The 20,244-nt window shown below is 38.0% G+C and overlaps 1 protein-coding gene across 1 annotated transcript; it reads left to right on the forward strand.

The window, feature by feature from the left end:
• The first annotated feature begins 1,114 nt into the window (after window positions 1-1,114).
• Window positions 1,115-7,503, forward strand: LOC108702397 (S-modulin). The gene is made up of 3 exons (XM_018237857.2): window positions 1,115-1,675; window positions 3,577-3,688; window positions 6,339-7,503. The coding sequence occupies exons 1-3, from the start codon at window positions 1,295-1,297 to the stop codon at window positions 6,452-6,454; spliced, it is 609 nt and encodes a 202-aa protein (XP_018093346.1). The 5' UTR covers window positions 1,115-1,294; the 3' UTR covers window positions 6,455-7,503.
• Window positions 7,504-20,244: the final 12,741 nt, after the last annotated feature.

The raw sequence follows: 20,244 nt of genomic DNA on the forward strand, positions 1-20,244 counted from the left end.
ATCCAATTAATAAATAATAGGGATGCACCGAATCCATTATTTTGGATTCGGCCAAACCCCCGAATCGTTTGTGAAAGATTTGAATCCTGGCCAAATCCTGGATTCAGTGCATCCCTAATAAATAATTACTGAAGTTGATTCTTAATAAATTAATAAAGTGCAGTGCAATATAGTTCATTCAGTGATTCGATTTTAAAAGGCAAAAATTGATGCTTATCCCCAAGCTTGAACCAATTATAAACCACCAGGTTCCCTTAGCCGGGATATAAATCCACTATAATATTATAAATAGCAACATTGCTTAAAAATATGAATAATTCTATCCCCCCATCAAAAAACACAAGACCAAGTACATTGGGTACTTTATTTATTATAATACACAAGTTTTAGTGAGTCATGTGACAAAAATGACATCACTACTCACCATTTATAACTGATGACATCACTACTCACCGTTTATAAGGATATAATTTACAAGATATTCATGACTTTTGATTACTATATATTCATATTTACACCATGCATCCATAAATTATAAGATTACGCCACACATACATAGCTATGTTTAAATGCTATCACTATAACTTTCATAGTAAATCTCCATTTTATCCAATGCTACATATCAAAATACAAAATATCATCTCTATTGATTTTGAGTTTATTGATTTTGGGTATACGTCAAAATATATTTTTGAAATTAAAATATTTTGGATATTGACTATAAAAAAATGTTTGGAAATACCATATAACATTTTATAAAAAAAATAACTCTGAGAGTTAGAATTAAGTGTTGATGAAAGAAAGAAATAAAGAAAGAAAAAAAGAAAAAGATTGATTTTGGATGAATGATTAAAAAAACAATCTCAATCAATCAACTAATCAATCAATAAATATGATAATTAGAAAATTGTTGTTATATTTAAACAGACCAAATAAAAAGAGGAGACAGCTATTGTTTTGTATAAATGATTAAAAAGCAAATAAAAACTAAACAAGGTTGTGTGTGTGTTTAGTTTTCCCTCATTAAGCCATGAGTCTAATACATTTAAATACAATCTGTTATAAACCTGTTGCCCAAACCCAAACATGCCCAGTGAAGTGATTAGAATGGAGGATTCAGGTAATATCACAGAGTGAGCAGTGTCTTTGGCTGACGCTTAAACCTTTGTAATCCTTAAAAAAGCTTTATCTGGATTTAAATGCATGCAGGATGTCTGTGTCATTACCTCCTTGAGTTTTGTGCTGTTCGACAACAGGAGACTTTTTCGCCTTTAGATTCAAATATTTTTTCAGCATGGGGAACAGCAAAAGTGGAGCGCTTTCCAAAGAGATCCTAGAAGAACTACAACTCAACACCAAATTCACCCAAGAGGAACTGTGCACATGGTACCAGTCCTTTCTCAAAGAGTGTCCCACGGGAAGGATCTCCAAACAGCAATTCGAAGGCATTTATTCTAAATTCTTTCCAGACGCAGACCCCAAAGCCTACGCCCGCCATGTATTTAGAAGTTTTGATGCAAATAACGATGGCACCTTGGACTTTAAGGAATACATGATTGCCCTTCACATGACATCTTCTGGCAAAACAAATCAAAAACTGGAGTGGGCGTTTTCCTTATATGATGTTGACGGTAACGGAACTATCAACAAATTAGAAGTTCTTGAAATAATTACGGTAAACTTTCAGTTTTTAACCAACCCAAATATCTACTGAAGAAAATACAAAAGCCAAACTGATCATGCAGTGGAGTTACCAAATCTCGGATGTCTTAGTAAAAAATAACAATAGATAATAGAAGCTTCATAAAACCCATAATTACAACAAAAAAATCAGTGTTAGCCATTCATGAAACTTATTTGTAGCTTATCCTACAACGTCCTATTATGTATGAATTAATTACTATAGCCTACCAAATTGAATTTGGAATATAAGGTACCCACAAATTAAAACTCAGTCATTAGAACAAAACTAATGAAGGAAAAATATCTTGTTTCATTTTTCTTATAATCCTAATAGTCACATAATGCACCCAGGATTCTCCAGAGATGTAGTTTTAATTATTTTCTGACATTAGTTGTAAATCAAGCCCATTATATAAGAGGACAAGGCTGTTACATGAAAACAGTGCATTAATTAAGTGTTAACGTATTTATGCCCATTTCCATTTTAGTTTATTATGCACTCATTTGATACTACAAAAATAAAAAAAACTGGGAATTAATTCTAATTACAATTAAATGCACCAAATACTTTTTTAAATACACTTCTTTTCTGCAGTATGCCACATCCTTCATTACCCTAAAAGGCAAATCCATATAGATTAATAGAAACGTTTTTTATATGCTCTCAAAAGAATACTTAACTTAAATTTAAAAAAACTTAAAAGCCAGTATTGTTGTTCAAAATGTTCATGTTCATGCCTTAAATGCCAGTTAGGGATTTTTAAGGACATTGCAGTTTCTATGTTCCTATTCACCTGGGTCACTTAAGATGGCCATAGACGCAAAGGTCCGATCGTACGAATCAACGTACGATCGGACTTTCCATTTCCCGAGCCTCCACTAACCATAGAGATCAAAGTCTTACCATTCCGACCAAAAAAGTAGTAAAAAAACAGATCAGCCAATGTACTACCTCAGACAGCAATCGTATGATGGTTATGTCCGACCAAAGCTAGTGACAGTCTCCCACTGAAAATCGTACGATCGGCAATATACGCAGAGATATTATCGGCAGGCGACAGAAATCTTTTAACCTGTTCGATCGACCAAACGACTGATCTCTGCCGGACGAAAACTTACGGGACTCTCCACACACGGTCCGAAAATCGTACGAATCCTTGATTCGTACGATCGGATCGTTGAGTCTATGGCCAGCTTTACTGTCCTTCACCACCAATAAACAAAAGCATATTAAGAAAGACTTGAAAAAATAGTACTGGTTCTGCCAAGTGTTTTCAATTTAAATCAGTTGTAGGTGGCAGACAACTTAAAGCAGTGTAGCCCCCCAATGGTGCATGAAGCAATGGTTGAGGTTTTCAGTTTGAAATACAATTATGGAAAGTTTTGGGGATCCTGTTTGCTAAGGCCAGATTTGAGTTGAACATGTATTTCGTGCTCTACATAGACTTGGAACTATACTACTATAACAATGTTACATTTGATTAAAAGAACTAGAGGCATGGACTGCCTAAAACAAACAACAATGTTAAAAGTTACCGTGGAAACCAGATTTTAAAGGCTTTTTCAAATTAAAAGATGTCCCTCCTATGAAATGTCAAACTCAAGATATTGAGGTCATGTCACTAAATTCAGAATTGGAAGTTTAAGGTTGCAGTTATATTTCTCCAATACATTAAGCTTGCCTTCTCCTAACATTGTGTTCATTGTAAACCACAGGTCAATTCATTCTAGTGGAATCCAATACTTTCTTGATCTCCAGAGACCTGTATATTTGATTGCACACAAAGAAATTCAGTCCCAATATTTCCTGACTGACTGATGAGACTGTGGTCTGAATAGGTTGGTTGTGTGCTTGGAATGGACAGTGATAGAAATGTGTTTTTTTCTTCCTAGGCCATATTCAAAATGATAACTACTGAAGACCAGAAGCATCTACCAGAGGATGAAAATACGCCAGATAGGAGAACAAATAAAATATGGGATTTCTTTGGAAAGAAAGACAATGGTAAACTGAACCAGACCTAGTGGTTATTAACATTCTTCATGTAGGGAAGTGATTATAGAGAATTATATTTTGGAGTCAGGCGTGTGAGACCTGCAGGTGCTGAGTTAGCAAAAGTGTTAGTGACAATAAAGGCTCTAGAATTGATAGTTCTAGAGCCTTTATTGCAGGATAAGCCATATCACTTTATCCCAGGGGTCTTGGAGCATCATTCTTTAAAAGAGGAAAATAGATCACAGTTTGATGAATGAGGTTTATTCTACATCTATATATCTGCATTTATGCATATTGGTAGGACTTGCAATATTGCATATCAGTAGGAGCTACTGTATTGTGGCCTTTAGACACTACAGTATGAGGGTATAGCTTATTGTGTGTCTAGGACATAAATTCTATATATATTTGTTTTATTCATATGGGTGGTGGTACCATATTGTTTCTCTTAGACAGTACAGTATAAGAGTATAGCCCCATTGTGTTCCTTCTCTGTATATTTGTATTTATATTAATTAGTGGGACTCAACATATTTTCCTTTTGTACTGTATAAGAGTATCTAGTTCAACAAATACCTATATATGCAGGGGAGATGATAGGAAAGTTAGCAGAAATCACTCCAAAAATTTTCTTTTGTCTTTAGCTATATATTAGTTGGTAGTAGGTAGTACAACCAACCCCTAGTTTTGTAGGAAGAAATGGAATTTTAAGCCTTCACCCTTATTTAAAATTTCTACAGATGCCTGCAGTGGCGAAACTACCGGGGGAGCAGGGGGTGCGGGCCAGGGCCACCCCCCCAGGGCCCCCCAGCAGCCCGCGCGCCACTAAAATGCGGGCCGAAAATTGCGTACGGTGGGGGGCCCGGCTGCACGTCACGCACCACGGCCCGCCCCCCTCTAATTACGTTACTGGATGCCTGCTTTCATAACCTATAAATTTTATGGTCAGGGGGGCAGTATTGTAGTTACATAACCTCGGACAATCATCTGATCCAAATATGAAAATGGGTCAAGCAGTCTATCGACTTTTGCAGAGTCTTAAAAGTTTTCCTCTGTACAGTATTATCTGAGTTCATTCGATAGTCAGTTGAGCATTATATAAAATGTTTTTGTATACGTCAAGAAAAGGAGCAACCTATATCAAGTAATTCTAAATTAAACAACAAGCACCCCCAAACACACATACATGAGAGGAATACAAAGACTAGATCTTCTGTCGATACAGGCTGGTTGTTTTACTATAGAATCACAAGATAATCAATACACCTTGCATCCTAAAGGGCCTGCATGTAGCAATTTTAGGACAATAATGCTGAAGTTGACTTTTCCACCATTGTTGTGTGTACTGCTGCCTTAAGTCCTGTTTAACTCTACAGATTTTTATCTAAGATTGTCATGAGCAGTCCAATAATATTAATCAGAGTTGAAGACATCTATCAAGACAATTGCCCCCTATAGTTTGGTGGGGAAATACTAATTTATATGTGTCAGATCAGATGGTTTAGTGTGATGAAGTTGGCAAAGTAAACAATGTCTAAATATGTCTTCAAGAGATTAAAGGCCACAATGTAGCAACTGTAAATACTGAATAAAAAGGAAAAGGGGACTTCCTGCCAATACTCAATATATTTCCACCATCACTCTTCCATTTGGTGCATTTGAGTCCCCACCAAACAACTCTCTATAAGTAGTAATTTGTGAAATTACTTTTTTAGTTCTGTCCTTTCTTCAGTCCTCATTAACTGCAATAACTGCATTAGTACTCTGTTCTGTCCATAAAAGTTATGAGGACATCATACAATTACATCTGAGCTTAATGGTCTCCCATGTCTACTGGAAGTGAATCCTAGTTATCATTCTTTTAGTAACCTTGAAGTTCAGATATTAGTTCAGTTATCTATTCCTTCCATCCCTTCTGCTTCACAGTGAACACCTACTTCATTTCAGAAAAGTTTGACATGCTGAGATTATTATTGAGTCTCCCTTTTCCATTTAGGGTATGGCCTCTTCTTCTAGTATTTCGTTCTTGCACTACCTACTGTCTTCCTTCCACCAAATCTATTCTGTTGGAAGTTTAATTCCAAAGGCAATGCATCCTTTTAGTGGTCATTGTTTGAGTAGTCCATCAGTACATGTGGTCTACAGACCTGAACACACAATTCAAAGTGAGGTCTTAGAAGAAGAATCAACATTGGTTTCTTCTTCTGGTATTATTATGCTCTTTTACATCTACTTTCTGTCTTGATTTATTAACAGTCTTTATAGACTTAAAAATTCAAAGTGAGGTCTTAGAAGAAGAATCAACATTGGTTTCTTCTTCTGGTATTTTTATGCTCTTTTACATCTACTTTCTGTCTTGATTTATTAACAGTCTTTATAGACTTAAAAATTTTGAATGAATCTTGATAAGATTGTGTTTACTTGATGCATCACTTTTCTGAAAGAATGTTGTGTGCCTTCTGTAGATACTGTCTTTAGAACTTGTAACTCAATGTTTGATGAAATTATCACTTGCCTTGGTTTTTCCTGTTGTCTAATGGTGACTTATTTTTAAAGATTCAATGTGCCTAATTAAAATTACTCTGCTTATTTTGTTGTTTGACCTGTAAAGTAGACTTTGTTCTGTACTTCACTCTTATATCATTTATCTTCCCCACAGATAAACTCACTGAGGGTGAATTCATCCAAGGCATCATGAACAACAAGGAAATTCTTCGCTTAATTCAGTTTGAGCCCCAGAAAGTAAAGGAAAAGCTAAAAGAGAAAAAGCATTAAATGACGAGCCCCAGCCAAAAACCAATTTTCCTAAGACTGTTCAATTCACAATGTTACCTACTTACTATGCTATCAAGGCCATCACAGATTCCAGCAATATAGGAACTGATCTGAAACCCTTGTTGTCCTTAATCTACATTAACACAATACTTTCATGTTGTGCTCTCTCTCTCTCTCTCTCTCTCTCTCTCTCTCTCTCTCTCTCTCTCTCTCTCTCTCTCTCTCTCATAATTAGGGCAACTAATAATCCTTAGATTATGGTTGAACCTTCTTACACCGTGAAGGTCATAGACTATAATCTTATTTCATTAACTGCAACTCTAGGCTCTGTGTATTTAATACTTAAATATCTGGAGAATGTAGATTACTAAGGAATAAATATTATTCCAGCTATAAACTTTAGTAAATATACAGATATGTCTTGCAACATTTGCTTATAATAATTCACTATTAAGAATGGAACTAAAACTACATGATCCGCTGGGAATAGTCACAAGTATATTTGTTTAAAATCACTTACGTATTGTTTAACCAGAACAATAACAGATATTTTATACAAAACAAAAAATATATATAAATGCAAAAATAAATCGTTATAATAAAAATAAAAAAGTATAAGAATGTACATTAATAATGTTAAAACATTTAAACAAGTATATTAATATAGTTTATTAATATACATCACCCTGATGCTTGTTTATGGTGCTTATGTCTTCTTTTTTTGTAAAGTTCTCATGAGCTCGGACCCAACCCAAATACCCGGAATTGTATATTTATTTATTTTTTCCTTTATTTACTTTTATTTTTGAATTCAAGGTTACGAAAAAAGAAAATTGGCTGTATTAAAAGTAAATAAGAAATATATATACAATACTTTTTAATAGTCCCTATTTTTAGCAAATTCTCCACAGGTAAATCTCAGAGGAAAATATGAACTTTTTGCAGGAAAGATAATGGGAGATAAATAATGTACTTGTGTTTTCTCTGCTATTAGTGTGATTGAATTATTTCATGAGACCAATTAAAGTGAGAATTGTTTTAAAAAAAATATTTTTGTTTCTCTTAAAGCTTTTGACAGGCTTTATTTTGGTCATATCTGTATTTCATTCTGTAGTTTCACAGTCTGTGACCCTTTAATCTTCTGGCAGTCCAGACACCCTACTGCTACACAGAGGGTACTTTTTATTTAACAACTCAACTGTCTCAACACATGACACCTTATGAAATGTTCTAGTTCAACCTTGTTTGCAGACTCTTGATATTGACGGGCCTTATAAATGCAACAGGCTGTGCCACCCAAAGTTAAACATTTCTGTTTCTTTTCTCAGATCTCCCCCCTCCCTTATACTATTTATTGCCCATTGTTGCCTCTCTAACTACCCCGATTCTGTTTTCCATCCCACTTTTTAAACTACTCCTGTTTCCAACAATCAGTTAAAGGAACAGTAACAACAAAAAGGTGTTTAAAAGGAAAGATAATATAATGTAATGTTGCCCTGCACTGGTAAAACTGGTGTGTTTGTTCAGAAACACTACTACAGTTTATATACAACATGCTGCTGTGTAGCCATGGGGGCTTTGAATGGCTGCCTACATGGCTACACAGCAGCTTATTTATATAAACTATAGTAGTGGTTCTACCAGTACAGAACAGGAGTACATTATATTTTCGTTACTTTAAAACACTTTCATTTTTTGGTGTTACTGTTCCTTTAAACCCTGCTTTGAAGAAGACAGAACCCTGCTCATAATGTTTCATCATGGGCAAAGAGTTTTGTGTGCTGGTAGAATTATACAAATACTTATCAACAAGCATTTGCCAATCAAATACTTCTGAACACCAATGACTTCCTGCTGATTAGGTGTGTCTCCACAAACTCATGACCTAGTTGTATTTGGTAGCAAGGGTGGGTGATGTTTGGGTTATAGTAATGGTTGTCAGACATTTTAGCGTCAAGCACTCCTTGCAAATCCAACCTTTTGGTCACAGATATTGTAAAATCGGCATAATCAGCCATCCAGCAACATTTACAAGAATATATAGGATAACAAATTACTTTCAAAATCAAAATTTCACTTTAATTGTCCTTCAAGGTTAGGTGTGTCTACAAGACCTTCAGGCTGAGTTCACCAACCCCTCCATTCCCAGATGGCCCTGATCCACATTTTGGGAATCGCTGAAATATAGTGATTTCTCTGAAATAGAAAATCAATTCTGTCCTTGGGTTATTGTTTTGTAAAAAAGGGGCACAGTTTTAGCCATAGCTCTGTGCTGTGTGTATGAATCTTTGAACAATTGCTTGCTCATATGTTGACCTAAATTGCAGTAGGAAAAAAATGTCTGTAAATGGGAACTTTCAGTAAATATTGTAAATGTGGTTGTAGTCCTATGGGGGGATCCTTCAATTCAATTCAATAGAGTGATACAGGTATGGCACCTGTTATCCAGAATGCTCGGGACCTGGGGTTTTCCGGATAACGTATCTTTCCGTAATTTGGGTCTTCATGCCTTAAGTCTACTAGAAATTCATTTAAACATTAAATAAACCCAATAGACTGGTTTAGCTCCCAACAAGGATTAATTATATCTTAGTTGGGATCAAGTACAAGCTACTGTTTTATTATTACAGAGAAAAAGGAAATCATTTTTTAAAATTTGGATTATTTGGATAAAATGGAGACTATGGGAGACAGCCATTCCTTAATTCGGAGCTTTCTGGATATCGGGTTTCCGGATAAGGTATCCTATACCTGTGTGTGTGTGTGTATATATATATATATATACTACAAGAGGTCCTCTGCACTCAACCCATTATCAATATTATTAATTATCTGTCTTAAATATATTGATAATGGGTTGAGTGCAGAGGACTCTTGTAGTTGACTATATGTATTTTGTGGTCACACCCTCATTGCACCCCCACCTAATGGTTTTAAAAATAGTGGTGAGCACAACTTTCCCTTGTTTGTTATATATATATATATATATATATATATATATATAATTTTCCATATTAAATGGGGTGAAATTCTAAAAAAAGCAGTTTTTGCTTCTTAATTAAAGGACTTACATGAGAACAAACAAAAAACAGATCCATGCCCTTCAATAACATGTCTGGAATCCTTGAAAGCACCAAAACTTAAAGCCTATATATTATTAAGCATGGGTCTGCCTTCTTAAAATAGGCTACATATCACTAACTTTCTAAGCAGACGTAATCCACTGGTCTCTAAGGTTTTGAGGTTAATGAACAGTTGTGCAACTTTGAGCCAAAAGCAATATTCCTCTAAAAGCCAATAAGGTTCAGCTTTTTGATCAATACATTAAAGTTAAAGAGGTTTAGTTCTTATGCAATGAAGCCTGATTTGTGTCTCATATTCCATGGAGAAGTCTTGGAATCAACTGCACCGCCCAAATAAAAAGAGGAAAGCTAAAACAAATCTGAAATGTACAAACACAATCAGTTCAACAGTGCTCTATTAGGTAATTCTGAAGGCCCATACTGTATACAGTCATATAAAACGTTTGGGAACCCCTCTCAGCCTGCATAATAATTTACTCCACTTTCAAAAAAAGATAACAGTGGTATATCTTTCATTTTGCAGGAACATCAAGTACTGGGGTGTTTCTTGAACAAAGATTTTTAGTGAAGCAGAATTCAGTTTAATTCAGTGAAATTAAATCAAATGTGAAAAACTGTCTGTGCAAAAATGTGGGTACCCTTGTAATATGCTAATTTGAATGCATGTAACTGCTCAATACTGATTACTGGTAACACCAAATTGGTTGGGTTAGCTCATTAAGCCTTGAACTTAATAGGCAGGTGTGTCCAGTCATGAGAAAATGTATTTAAGGTGGCAAATTGTGCTTCTGTTGGACTTTCCTCTGAAGAGTGACAGCATAGGATCCTCAAAGCAACTCTCAAAAGATCTGAAAACAAAGAGGTTTAAACTGTCAGTTTCAACTGTAAGGAATGTAATCAGGAAATGGAAGGCCACAGGCACAGTTGCTGTAAAACCCAGGTCTGACAGGCCAAGAAAAATACAGGAGCGGCGTATGTGAGGATTGTGAGAATGGTTACAGACAACCCAAAGATATCCAAAGACCTGCAAGAACATCTTGCTGCAGATGGTGTATCTGTACATCATTCTACAATTCAGTGCAAATTTTACTGAGCATCTGTATAGCAGGGTGATGAGAAAGAAGCCCTTTCTGCACTCATGCCACAAATGGAGTCGGTTGTTGTATGCAAAAGCTCATTTAGACAAGCCACAGTCATTTTGGAACAAAGTGCTTTGGACTAATGAGACGAAAATTTAGTTATTTGGTCATAACAAAAAAGGTTTTGCATGGTGGAAGAAGAACACCGCATTCCAAAAAGGACACCTGCTACCTACTTCAAACTTGGTGGAGGTTCCATCATGCTGTGGGGCTGTGGGGCTAGTTCAGGGACTGGGGCCCTTGTTAAAGTCAAGGGTCGGATGAATTCAACCCAATATCAACAAATTCTTCAGGATAATGTTCAAGCATCAGTCACAAAGTTGAAGTTACGAGGGGTTGGATATTCCAATAAGACAATGACCCTAAACACATTTTAAAATCTACAAAGACATTTATGCAGAGGGAAAAGTACAATATTCTGGAATGGCTGTCACAGTCCCCCAACTAGAATATCATCAAAAATCTATGGGATGATTTGAAGCAGGCTGTCCATGCTCTGCAGCCATCAAATTTATCTGAACTGGAGAGATTTTCTATGGATGAATGGTCAGAATCCAGAATCCAGACAATCATCAAAGGCTATAGGAGGCGTCTAGAGGCTGTTACATTTGCAAAAGGAGGCTCAACTAAGTATTGATGTAATATCTCTGTTGGGTGCCCAAATGTATGCACCTGTCTAATTTTACTATGATGCATATTGCATATTTTCTGTTAATCCAACTTTATGTCACTGCTGAAATACTACTGTACTGTGCACCAGGGCACTTACCCAACCAACTAGCCCTTTGCATTTACTTTCTGATATATGAAATAGTTGCAGGGTTTTTTTGCCCAGGCTGGTTGATCACTGAACAACCCTGCGAGGTGTTGGCTTCCTATATCTATCTGCATATGGAAAGTTCTGGTCCTGCTAATATAGTAGCTTCATGTTCATAAAAAATGTAAATAATGAGACACAGAGACACTAGAGGGCAGCAAGGAGAAAAACATATTCCCGGCTGGTTCTGTAACGTTAAATAAAATGCAATGTACCAGTAACAATGCCATTCCAGTTCAGGTTCAGTAATAAGATGACTTGCAACTTATTTTTATAACTGCTGACTGATAAAGGCCACAGTAACTAAGAATTATGGAACTGCCACAATGCCCTCATGATAGGCATCAGCCAAGGTGGCTAAGACAGGGTTAAGGTGAAGGGGTACACCCACAGAAACTCCATGCATAAAAGGGGACTAATCACCCTAAGAAATAATTCATAATCCAATTTAAAGATGTCATTCAAGCAAAAAAAATGTCACTTACACTATATGCATTATTTTAAACTTGTTTCTTTTAGTGTTAGAATTCACAATCACATCAAGCATGCAGGCGCCATTTTGTGGACACTGTTGTTTATGAGCCAGAAAGGGGCACCTGATATCCATGTCTATTCATTGGCAACACAATTAGATGGTAAGGAGGGAGGGGGAATGAGGGAAGTGCAGTGACCAGGGCCGGAACTAGGGGTAGGCAGAGTAGGCACGTGCCTAGGGCGCAAAGCTGGGAGGGTGCCAGGCACGTACCTCCTCTGTCGCCTACTAGGGATGTAGCGAACGGCGGAAAAAATGTTCGCGAACATATTCGCGAACATGCGTCCAAAAATGCGAACGGTTCGCGAACGTCGCGAACCCCATAGACTTCAATGGGAAGGCGAATTTTAAAAGCTAGAAAAGACATTTCTGGCCAGAAAAATGATTTTAAAGTTGTTTAAAGGGTGCAACGACCTGGACAGTGGCATGCCAGAGGGGGATCAAGGGCAAAAATGTATCTGAAAAATACATTGTTGACACAGCGCTGCGTTTTGTGCTGTAAAGGGCAGAAATCACACTACGTCACTCAGGTGATGTTTCTGGACACGGAATGTGAAAAAGCTCACACAGCTAGGTGGCACTTGGTTAAAGACTGGGCAAACAATGCCTGCAAGGGCAACGTATACAGTAGTGGATACGGAATATATTATTGCTGCTCTAAAAACATCACTCAGGTGATGTTTATGGACACGGAATTATTATTGTTATTTAGACAGAATGTGAAAAAGCTCACACAGCTAGGTCCCAATACCTCCCAACTGTCCCTCTTTTGACCACTCAACCCCCTGTCCCTCTTTTGTACTGGAAAGTCCCTCTTTTCTCTGCACTGAACAGCCAGAAAAAAAAAAGTTTCTAACTTAATTGGCTTTTGGCAGAGAGCTCAGAACAGCTAACAGGTGCAAATAAGATACTTTGTAACAATTTTGACTCTGGTTGGTGCTGGTAGTGGTGAACTACTAAGAGGAGCAGCACACCAGTCCCTCTTTTCTCTGAACTGAACAGCCAGAAAAAAAACAGTTTCTAACTTAATTAGCTTTTGGCAGAGAGCTCAGAACAGCTAACAGGTGCAAATAAGATACTTTGTAACAATTTTGACTCTGGTTGGTGCTGGTAGTGGTGAACTACTAGGAGGAGCAGCACACCAGTCGCACTCCCCAACACAGCTAGACTAATAGCACTGGGCTCTTATAGTAGCAAAGTAAAAAAACAAAAAAAAAATAAAAGCAGTCCTTACAAGGACTATTGGGTTACAGGCAGCAGTCAGCAGATGAGAGATCAGGAGCAGGACAGCTGCCCACAGCAGCTACATACAGAGCACTGCAGTAGAAGGTAGATTACTAGCCAGCAAAGCTACCTAACCTAAAATGTCCCTCAAATCCCTGCAGAGTTCTGTCCCTACAATACAGAGCAGTATCAAGTAGATTACTAGCCAGCAAAGTTACTATCAACTGTCCCTCAAATCACTCAACAGCTCTCTCCCTACACTAGCTCTTCCAAGCACACACAGGCAGAATGAAAAAACGCTGCAGGGCTTCAGTTTATATATGGAAGGGGAGTGGTCCAGGGGGTGTGGGGGTGGTCCAGGAGGGAGAGCTTCCTGATTGGCTGCCATGTATCTGCTGGTCTGGGGTGAGAGGGCAAAAATAAGCGCCAGCTAAGGCGAACCCAAATTGGCGAACGTCGCGCGACGTTCGCGAACATTCGGCTGACGCGAACGGTCGATGTTCGCGCGAATTAGTTCGCGGGCGAACAGTCCGCGACATCCCTATCGCCTACCCCAAGTCCGGTTCCCTTCTCTTCCTCGCTTCTTTGCTCTTCTGCGCATGCGTGCGAATTCACGCATGCGCACGCGAATTCACACAGGTGCCGTGACTGCTGGGCCTGCCTAGGGCGCCTGCCTAGCGTGGCCCGGCACTGGCAGTGACATCTAGAAAATGCCAGACAATGGAAAGACAAAGTAACTGCCTGCCCCAGCATAGAAGTGGGGCAGGCAATATATGGTTGCCTGAGTTTATAACAAGTATGGATATTGTAATAAAAAAAGAATTTGGGTTTCATGTTTTATTTGAAAATTTATAACTTATTATTATACAGATTGAATAGATTAAAGATTGCACTGAAATTCAGCTGCACATATTCATTATTCTGCCTATTTTTTTATTAATTCAATACTGTCTGGTGCCCATTTATGATTGTTATAGGTATTTTAGATCCTCCTTCGCCTATATCCTGTATCTTATTGTAGCCAGAGCCCAGGGGCCATGGAAGCACCAGTAAGACAGAACAGACAGTAGAGTGTATTTTGAGGGGACTTTTACAAAAGCAGTCACTCTATAATGGATAGTGATGGGCGAATTTGCGCCGTTTTGCTTCGCCGAAAAATTAGCGAATTTCGCTCGAATTTTCGCGAAATGGCGAAAAATTCGCGAAACTGCACTGGCATCTCGTTTTTGATGCGGGCGCCCGTTTTTGATGCTGGCGTATTTTTGCCGCGAATTTTCGCGGGCGTTTCGTGAATTTATTCGCTGACGGCGAATCACGCAAATTCGCTGCGAATTCACACCTGGCGAATAAATTCGCCCATTACTAATAATGGATGCAAATGTTGCACTAATGCTACTCATTAAAGGTACTTTGCATTTAAACACACTCATTTCACTTCCTTTAGATTGTGCCAAACACCATTGCATCCATCCTACTTACTGACTCTGTGGCACCCTATAGCTAACACCAAACTGACCGTGGCTGTAATTCCAGTGTTTCCCCAGTGAGATGCGTCAGTAGGCACCACTAACTTGAAGAATCATACGGTAACATCGTAGCACTGGAGGTAACGCAGTGCCAATTCTGGAAATGTTAGCTGCAACTTCCATATATTTTGTGATCAACGGGGTTAATTTTAACACAATTGCTTGTATAGCTGCAGTTATAATTATAATTATAAAAAAAGTGTAAAAAAAAAACCATACATCATGGGGCCAATTCACTAACTTCGAGTAAAGGATTCGAAGTAAAAAAACTTCGAATTTCGAAGTTTTTTTTGGGCTACTTCGACCATCGAATGGGCTACTTCGAAGGATTCGAAGTAAAAATCGTTCAACTATTCGATCAAAGTACTGTCTCTTTAAAAAAAACTTCGACCCCCTAGTTCGGCATCTAAAAGCTACCGAAGTCAATGTTAGCCTATGGGGAAGGTCCCCATAGGTTTGGCTAACTTTTTTTGATCGAAGGATATTCCTTCGATCGTTGGATTTAAATCCTTCGAATCGTTCGATTCGAAGGATTTAATCGTTCGATCGAAGGAATAATCCTTTGATCGTTCGATCGTACTATCTGCGCTAAATCCTTCGACTTCGATATTCGAAGTCGAAGGATTTTAGTTCCTAGTCGAATATCGAGGGTTAATTAACCCTCGATATTCGACCCTTAGTGAATCGGCCCCCATGTGTAAAAAACATTTGTGTCTGAAATTTCACTTTGCACTGGTATTTAGTGATGGGAGAATAAATTCGGCAGGCATTGAATCATAGTGAATTTTCGCGTTTTGGCGCCTGCGAATGTTATCGTGAAACTGCGTCAAAATTCGCCGGTTAAAAATCTGCAGTGGCAAAACAAAAATTGTTGTGCGGCAAAATTGGGGCACGCAGAACAATTGTTACGCATCAAAATTATTCAGATGCCCATTGACACTATAAACAAGATACCATAAAACTATGGCAGCATAGGCATTGCTCTGTACTAATCACATTTCAGCAGAAACAGCCCTTTAAGTTTGGTATACAGAGAATTCCTCTAAATGGCATGTTTCAATAAACTTTATAAATGATATAAAATCACTCATCTGTGGTACCAGCTCCACAACCGAGCCACAATGCTGTACTGATGGTTATTACAAGGAATCCAATGGACTTGCTGAAGGATTAGGAGAGGAATAATAGAAATATAAATAAGAGTTTGCTTGGAGGAGCTGCCAGTCACTAGAGCAGAATTACTAAAAGAAAGCCAGTAGCACGTCAGGTTGCAGTTGTGTTCAAAAAGAATTATTTTATTAAGCCCATATGCAAAAAAGGCAACGTTTCGAGCCTACTAGGCCCTTTCTCAAGCTTGAGAAAGGGCCTAGTAGGCTCGAAACGTTGCCTACTGGCTTTCTTTTGGATATCGATTTGACCCAGTGACAGGGGTGGGTCTCACAGTACAGCACCTGGCACTACAAAAAGTGTGTATTAGGGAGGTGAGCGCTCCACTTGATTGGACTTAGAGCAGAATTACTGTCTCCTTTCCTCCCTGCTAATCTGGCACATGCGGGTGATTGATCAGGCGAAGGTGCATTACCAGCAGTGTCATGGTGACAGATACTTCATTTGTGAATTATAACAAAATTAGGTAAATAACAGAGAAAACTGAATGGGGACTTCCAGGACAGGAGTTCCAAATAGAAGAAACCAACATGTTATTTATATTAGGCAGAATTATGGAAAGTTCATCCCAATCGGCATGAAATGTTGTAATTATATTATATTGCAGAGAAGATGGAAACAAAAGGAAATTACACTAAGGTTGGGTTCTATCAACATGGGTGACTCCAAAACAATCCAGGAGTGAGAAAATGTTTCACAGGATCACCTAGGCCATGGCTTTATATTTATATTTTGACTCATTACTAAGCATACTGGGGAGCAAGTGAAGGACCTGCAACCCCCAGGAGGGAGGGTGTGTGTGCGGGCGGCAGGCACTAGTCAAAATCCGGTCCTGGATGGGTTTATGCATGTATGTGCTAATGTGCAGCAATGCAGTTTACCCATAGCAATCAATCAGATCTTTCCTTTCATTCTGTACAACATCTAGTAGAATATACAGTATACTGTATATTATACTCCCTTACCCATCATTTTACTTTTCACATAACTCAGTGACCTTGTACAAGCCCTGTCCTTTCACCCATCATTCTAATTGTACATGCCACATGGTATAATTCTACATCTCATATGGTATAACTAAATCAGTGAAAGTAAAACACACCATCCCTTCTATAATCTATTTGCAGGAGCTACTTGCCCTAAAGTGGTAGTTCACTTATATGATGCAGAGTGTGTGTGTGTTTTTTTTACGTTTTACATTTTTCAAGGCACCAGGAAAAACTTTGTAAATGTAAAATCCGGGAAAATGAAAATCAGGAAAATGTAAATTCGGTAAAATCAGAAAAACTTTTTCTTAAAGTATTTAAAGGATATAAGCACAGGAGTCAGTTGTACTTTGAGATACAATATGTGGGAAAACTTAAAATCAGGGTACCTAAAATCGAGGTTTCACTATATGTAGCCTTTTGTTCAGCAGATATGCGGTTTTGCATTTTAACACCTAGCTGGTTGCTAGGGTGCAATTAAAAGTTACCCCAACAAATAGGCAGCAGTTTAAGGAGAGACTGGAAGATGGAATAAAATGTAACAATAAGAATGAAACTATAGCTTCACAGAACAATAACTGTTTGGCTGCCGATGACCCCCCACAAAAAGCTGGAAATATACTATGAGATAACAAAGCGTTACTTTAAAGGTAAATTACCCTTTAAAATGAATATACAAATAATCTTTCAATGAACTGAAAACTGAATAGTTTTCTTTAGCTACCTCTTCATTTAATAAAAGTCCATCTAATTAGCAGAGATACCCCAGTCAGAAATTATTGTGCATACACACGTTGCATGGTTGGATTATCTGGAAGGGCTGATCTGAACATTGAAGACAGGGGTGTGACCCTTCCCAGGACTGTGCTGCTAATCATTAATGGAACTTTCCAAATAAGTTATATGGGGTCTTACAATGTTTTTCTACTCAGAAGATAGATAAAGGGCAACAGAGAAGTTACAGTGACCCTGGCTTCACTCTTTTCTTCATCTCTACCTGTAGTAGCCTGTGTTTTCTGAAAAAACACTTTACTTTCTTTTTTCATTCCCTTGAATTTCTGGCCCACCTCCAACAAGCCAGAAGCTTGCAGTGCATATGGAACGTTGCTGCTCTCAGGAGCAGGCCAGGCACTTTTAAGGAAAACTATGCACTTGAATCTCGTTGAATCATGGCAACGGCTCCAGTGTTCCTGAGACAATTAGGTATTTTGTTGTTGGACTCTGCATTGGGTTTATATGTGCAAGACCATCCGTCATACACACAGCGATATGCACAGGGAAAGAATGATTTCTTTATAGTGAGGCAGTTGGCACATTGAGCAGGTTCTGAAATACAGCCTTTGTTTTATATGGATTTATTTGGTGCTGATTTGGATTTGATTGTGACAGATCTAGTGGGCCCATGTAGCAGCCAAGAGATAACTACATTGATAAAGGGCATAGCGTTTAGGGAAGGGGGCAGTGGAACTAGAAATGGATTTTCTGTTTTAAACTGCCAGGAGTGTGTTTGCCTTTTATTCTGCTTTGGTTCCAGTAGATTAAAGGGATCCTGTCATCGGAAAACATGGTTTTTTTTTTCAAAACGCATCAGCTAATAGTGCTACTCCAGCAGAATTCTGCACTGAAATCCATTTCTCAAAAGAGCAAACAGATTTTTTTATATTCAATTTTGAAATCTGACATGGGGCTAGACATTTTGTCAATTTCCCAGCTGCCCCTGGTCATGTGACTTGTGCCTGCACTTTAGGAGAGAAATGCTTTCTGGCAGGCTGTTGTTTTTCTTTCTCAATGTAACTTAATGTGTCTCAGTGGGACATGGGTTTTTACTATTGAGTGTTGTTCTTAGATCTACCAGACAGCTGTTATCTTGTGTTAGAGAGCTGTTATCTGGTTACCGTCCCATTGTTCTTTTGTGAGGGGGTTGATATCACTCCAACTTGCAGTACAGCAGTAAAGAGTAATTGAAGTTTATCAGAGCACAAGTCACATGACTTGGGGCAGCTAGGAAATCGACAATATGTCTAGCCCCATGTCAGATTTCAAAACTGAATATAAAAAAATTGGTTTGCTCTTTTGAGAAATGGATTGCAGAATTCTGCTGGAGCAGCACTATTAACTGATTCATTTTGAAATGTTTTTGTCCCAATGACAGTATCCCTTTAAGTTTCACAGGCAAATGGATATGAAAGATGAAGGAATGTGTGAATCTTACAGCTGTACATTGCATTTACAGAAGCAATGAAAGTTCCGGGAGGCTGGAGAAGAACACACAATTCCTTTGGAATTGAATCAGTTGCAAATGCTGTCAGGCTGCCCAAATGAAAAAAGCTCTGAATTGGAGCCGATGACTTGTCCAACCAGTGATCCAAGAGTCAGGAGTTTAAATCCAGAGCAAGATGCTGTGGGGTTAAATGCTCTGACAGTTTAAGAGGCACAGGTAAGAACTTATATTACTATATTTGGCCTCTATTTGTCTTACATTTCATGTTTCAATCAATTTAAGCCAGATATTCAGCAACATTGTGGTTGGCCAGAACTGAAATATGGTTGATATTTGGACATATACTGTAAGTCCTAGGATGAAGAGCTTAAAACTTAGAACTGCAGCACCTCTAGCAAGGGGCCAATTAGAGTAAGATTTGGGGTTATTGCTTATTTGCTAGATATTAAAGGAAAACTATAAAAATATATTGCATAAAACAGCTTATACTGTATGTAAATCCCTGCTTCAAGTAAATAAACCATTTTCATAATAATATACTTTTTTTAGTAGTATGTGCCACTTGGTAATCATAAATAGAAAATTGCCATTTAAAAAAATAAGGGCCGTCCCCTGGGATCCACAAAAAAACCAAACATGTGAGGTCACATGAGCCAATCAACAGACAGTTCTGTCTTTTGCTTTCACATTTCTTCCTGTACCGTTAGAGTTGTAGTATTTCTGGTCAGGTGATCTCTGAGGCAACTTTAGTTGCTTTAGTATTCATTTTGGGTGCATAGTTTTCCTTTAAGGAAACAAATGGTTGAAACGGATACTTTCCAACAGTTAGAACCATGTTATAAGCTAAGAGGGGTCCAGATTTAAGTCTGATTCTCTTGAACTCCCAGAGGGGTACTGGGGTACTGCAATTTAGTGTTCCAAGATGGAAAAGCTGTTCCCAAAATATAAAATCAATTTGCTTTCTATAAGAACATGCTGCTATAACCTTGGATAATTGGTAAATAAACCTGTCATGTTACAATTTAAGCAGTGGGCTTCCAGGCTTAGATTCCAGGTAAATAAGTGACAGCTGAACCTACACCTCCAAGTTCTTCA

The sequence above is a fragment of the Xenopus laevis genome, chromosome 9_10S (genome assembly GCF_017654675.1).
Source record: "Xenopus laevis strain J_2021 chromosome 9_10S, Xenopus_laevis_v10.1, whole genome shotgun sequence".
Classification (NCBI taxonomy): Eukaryota; Metazoa; Chordata; class Amphibia; order Anura; family Pipidae; genus Xenopus; species Xenopus laevis.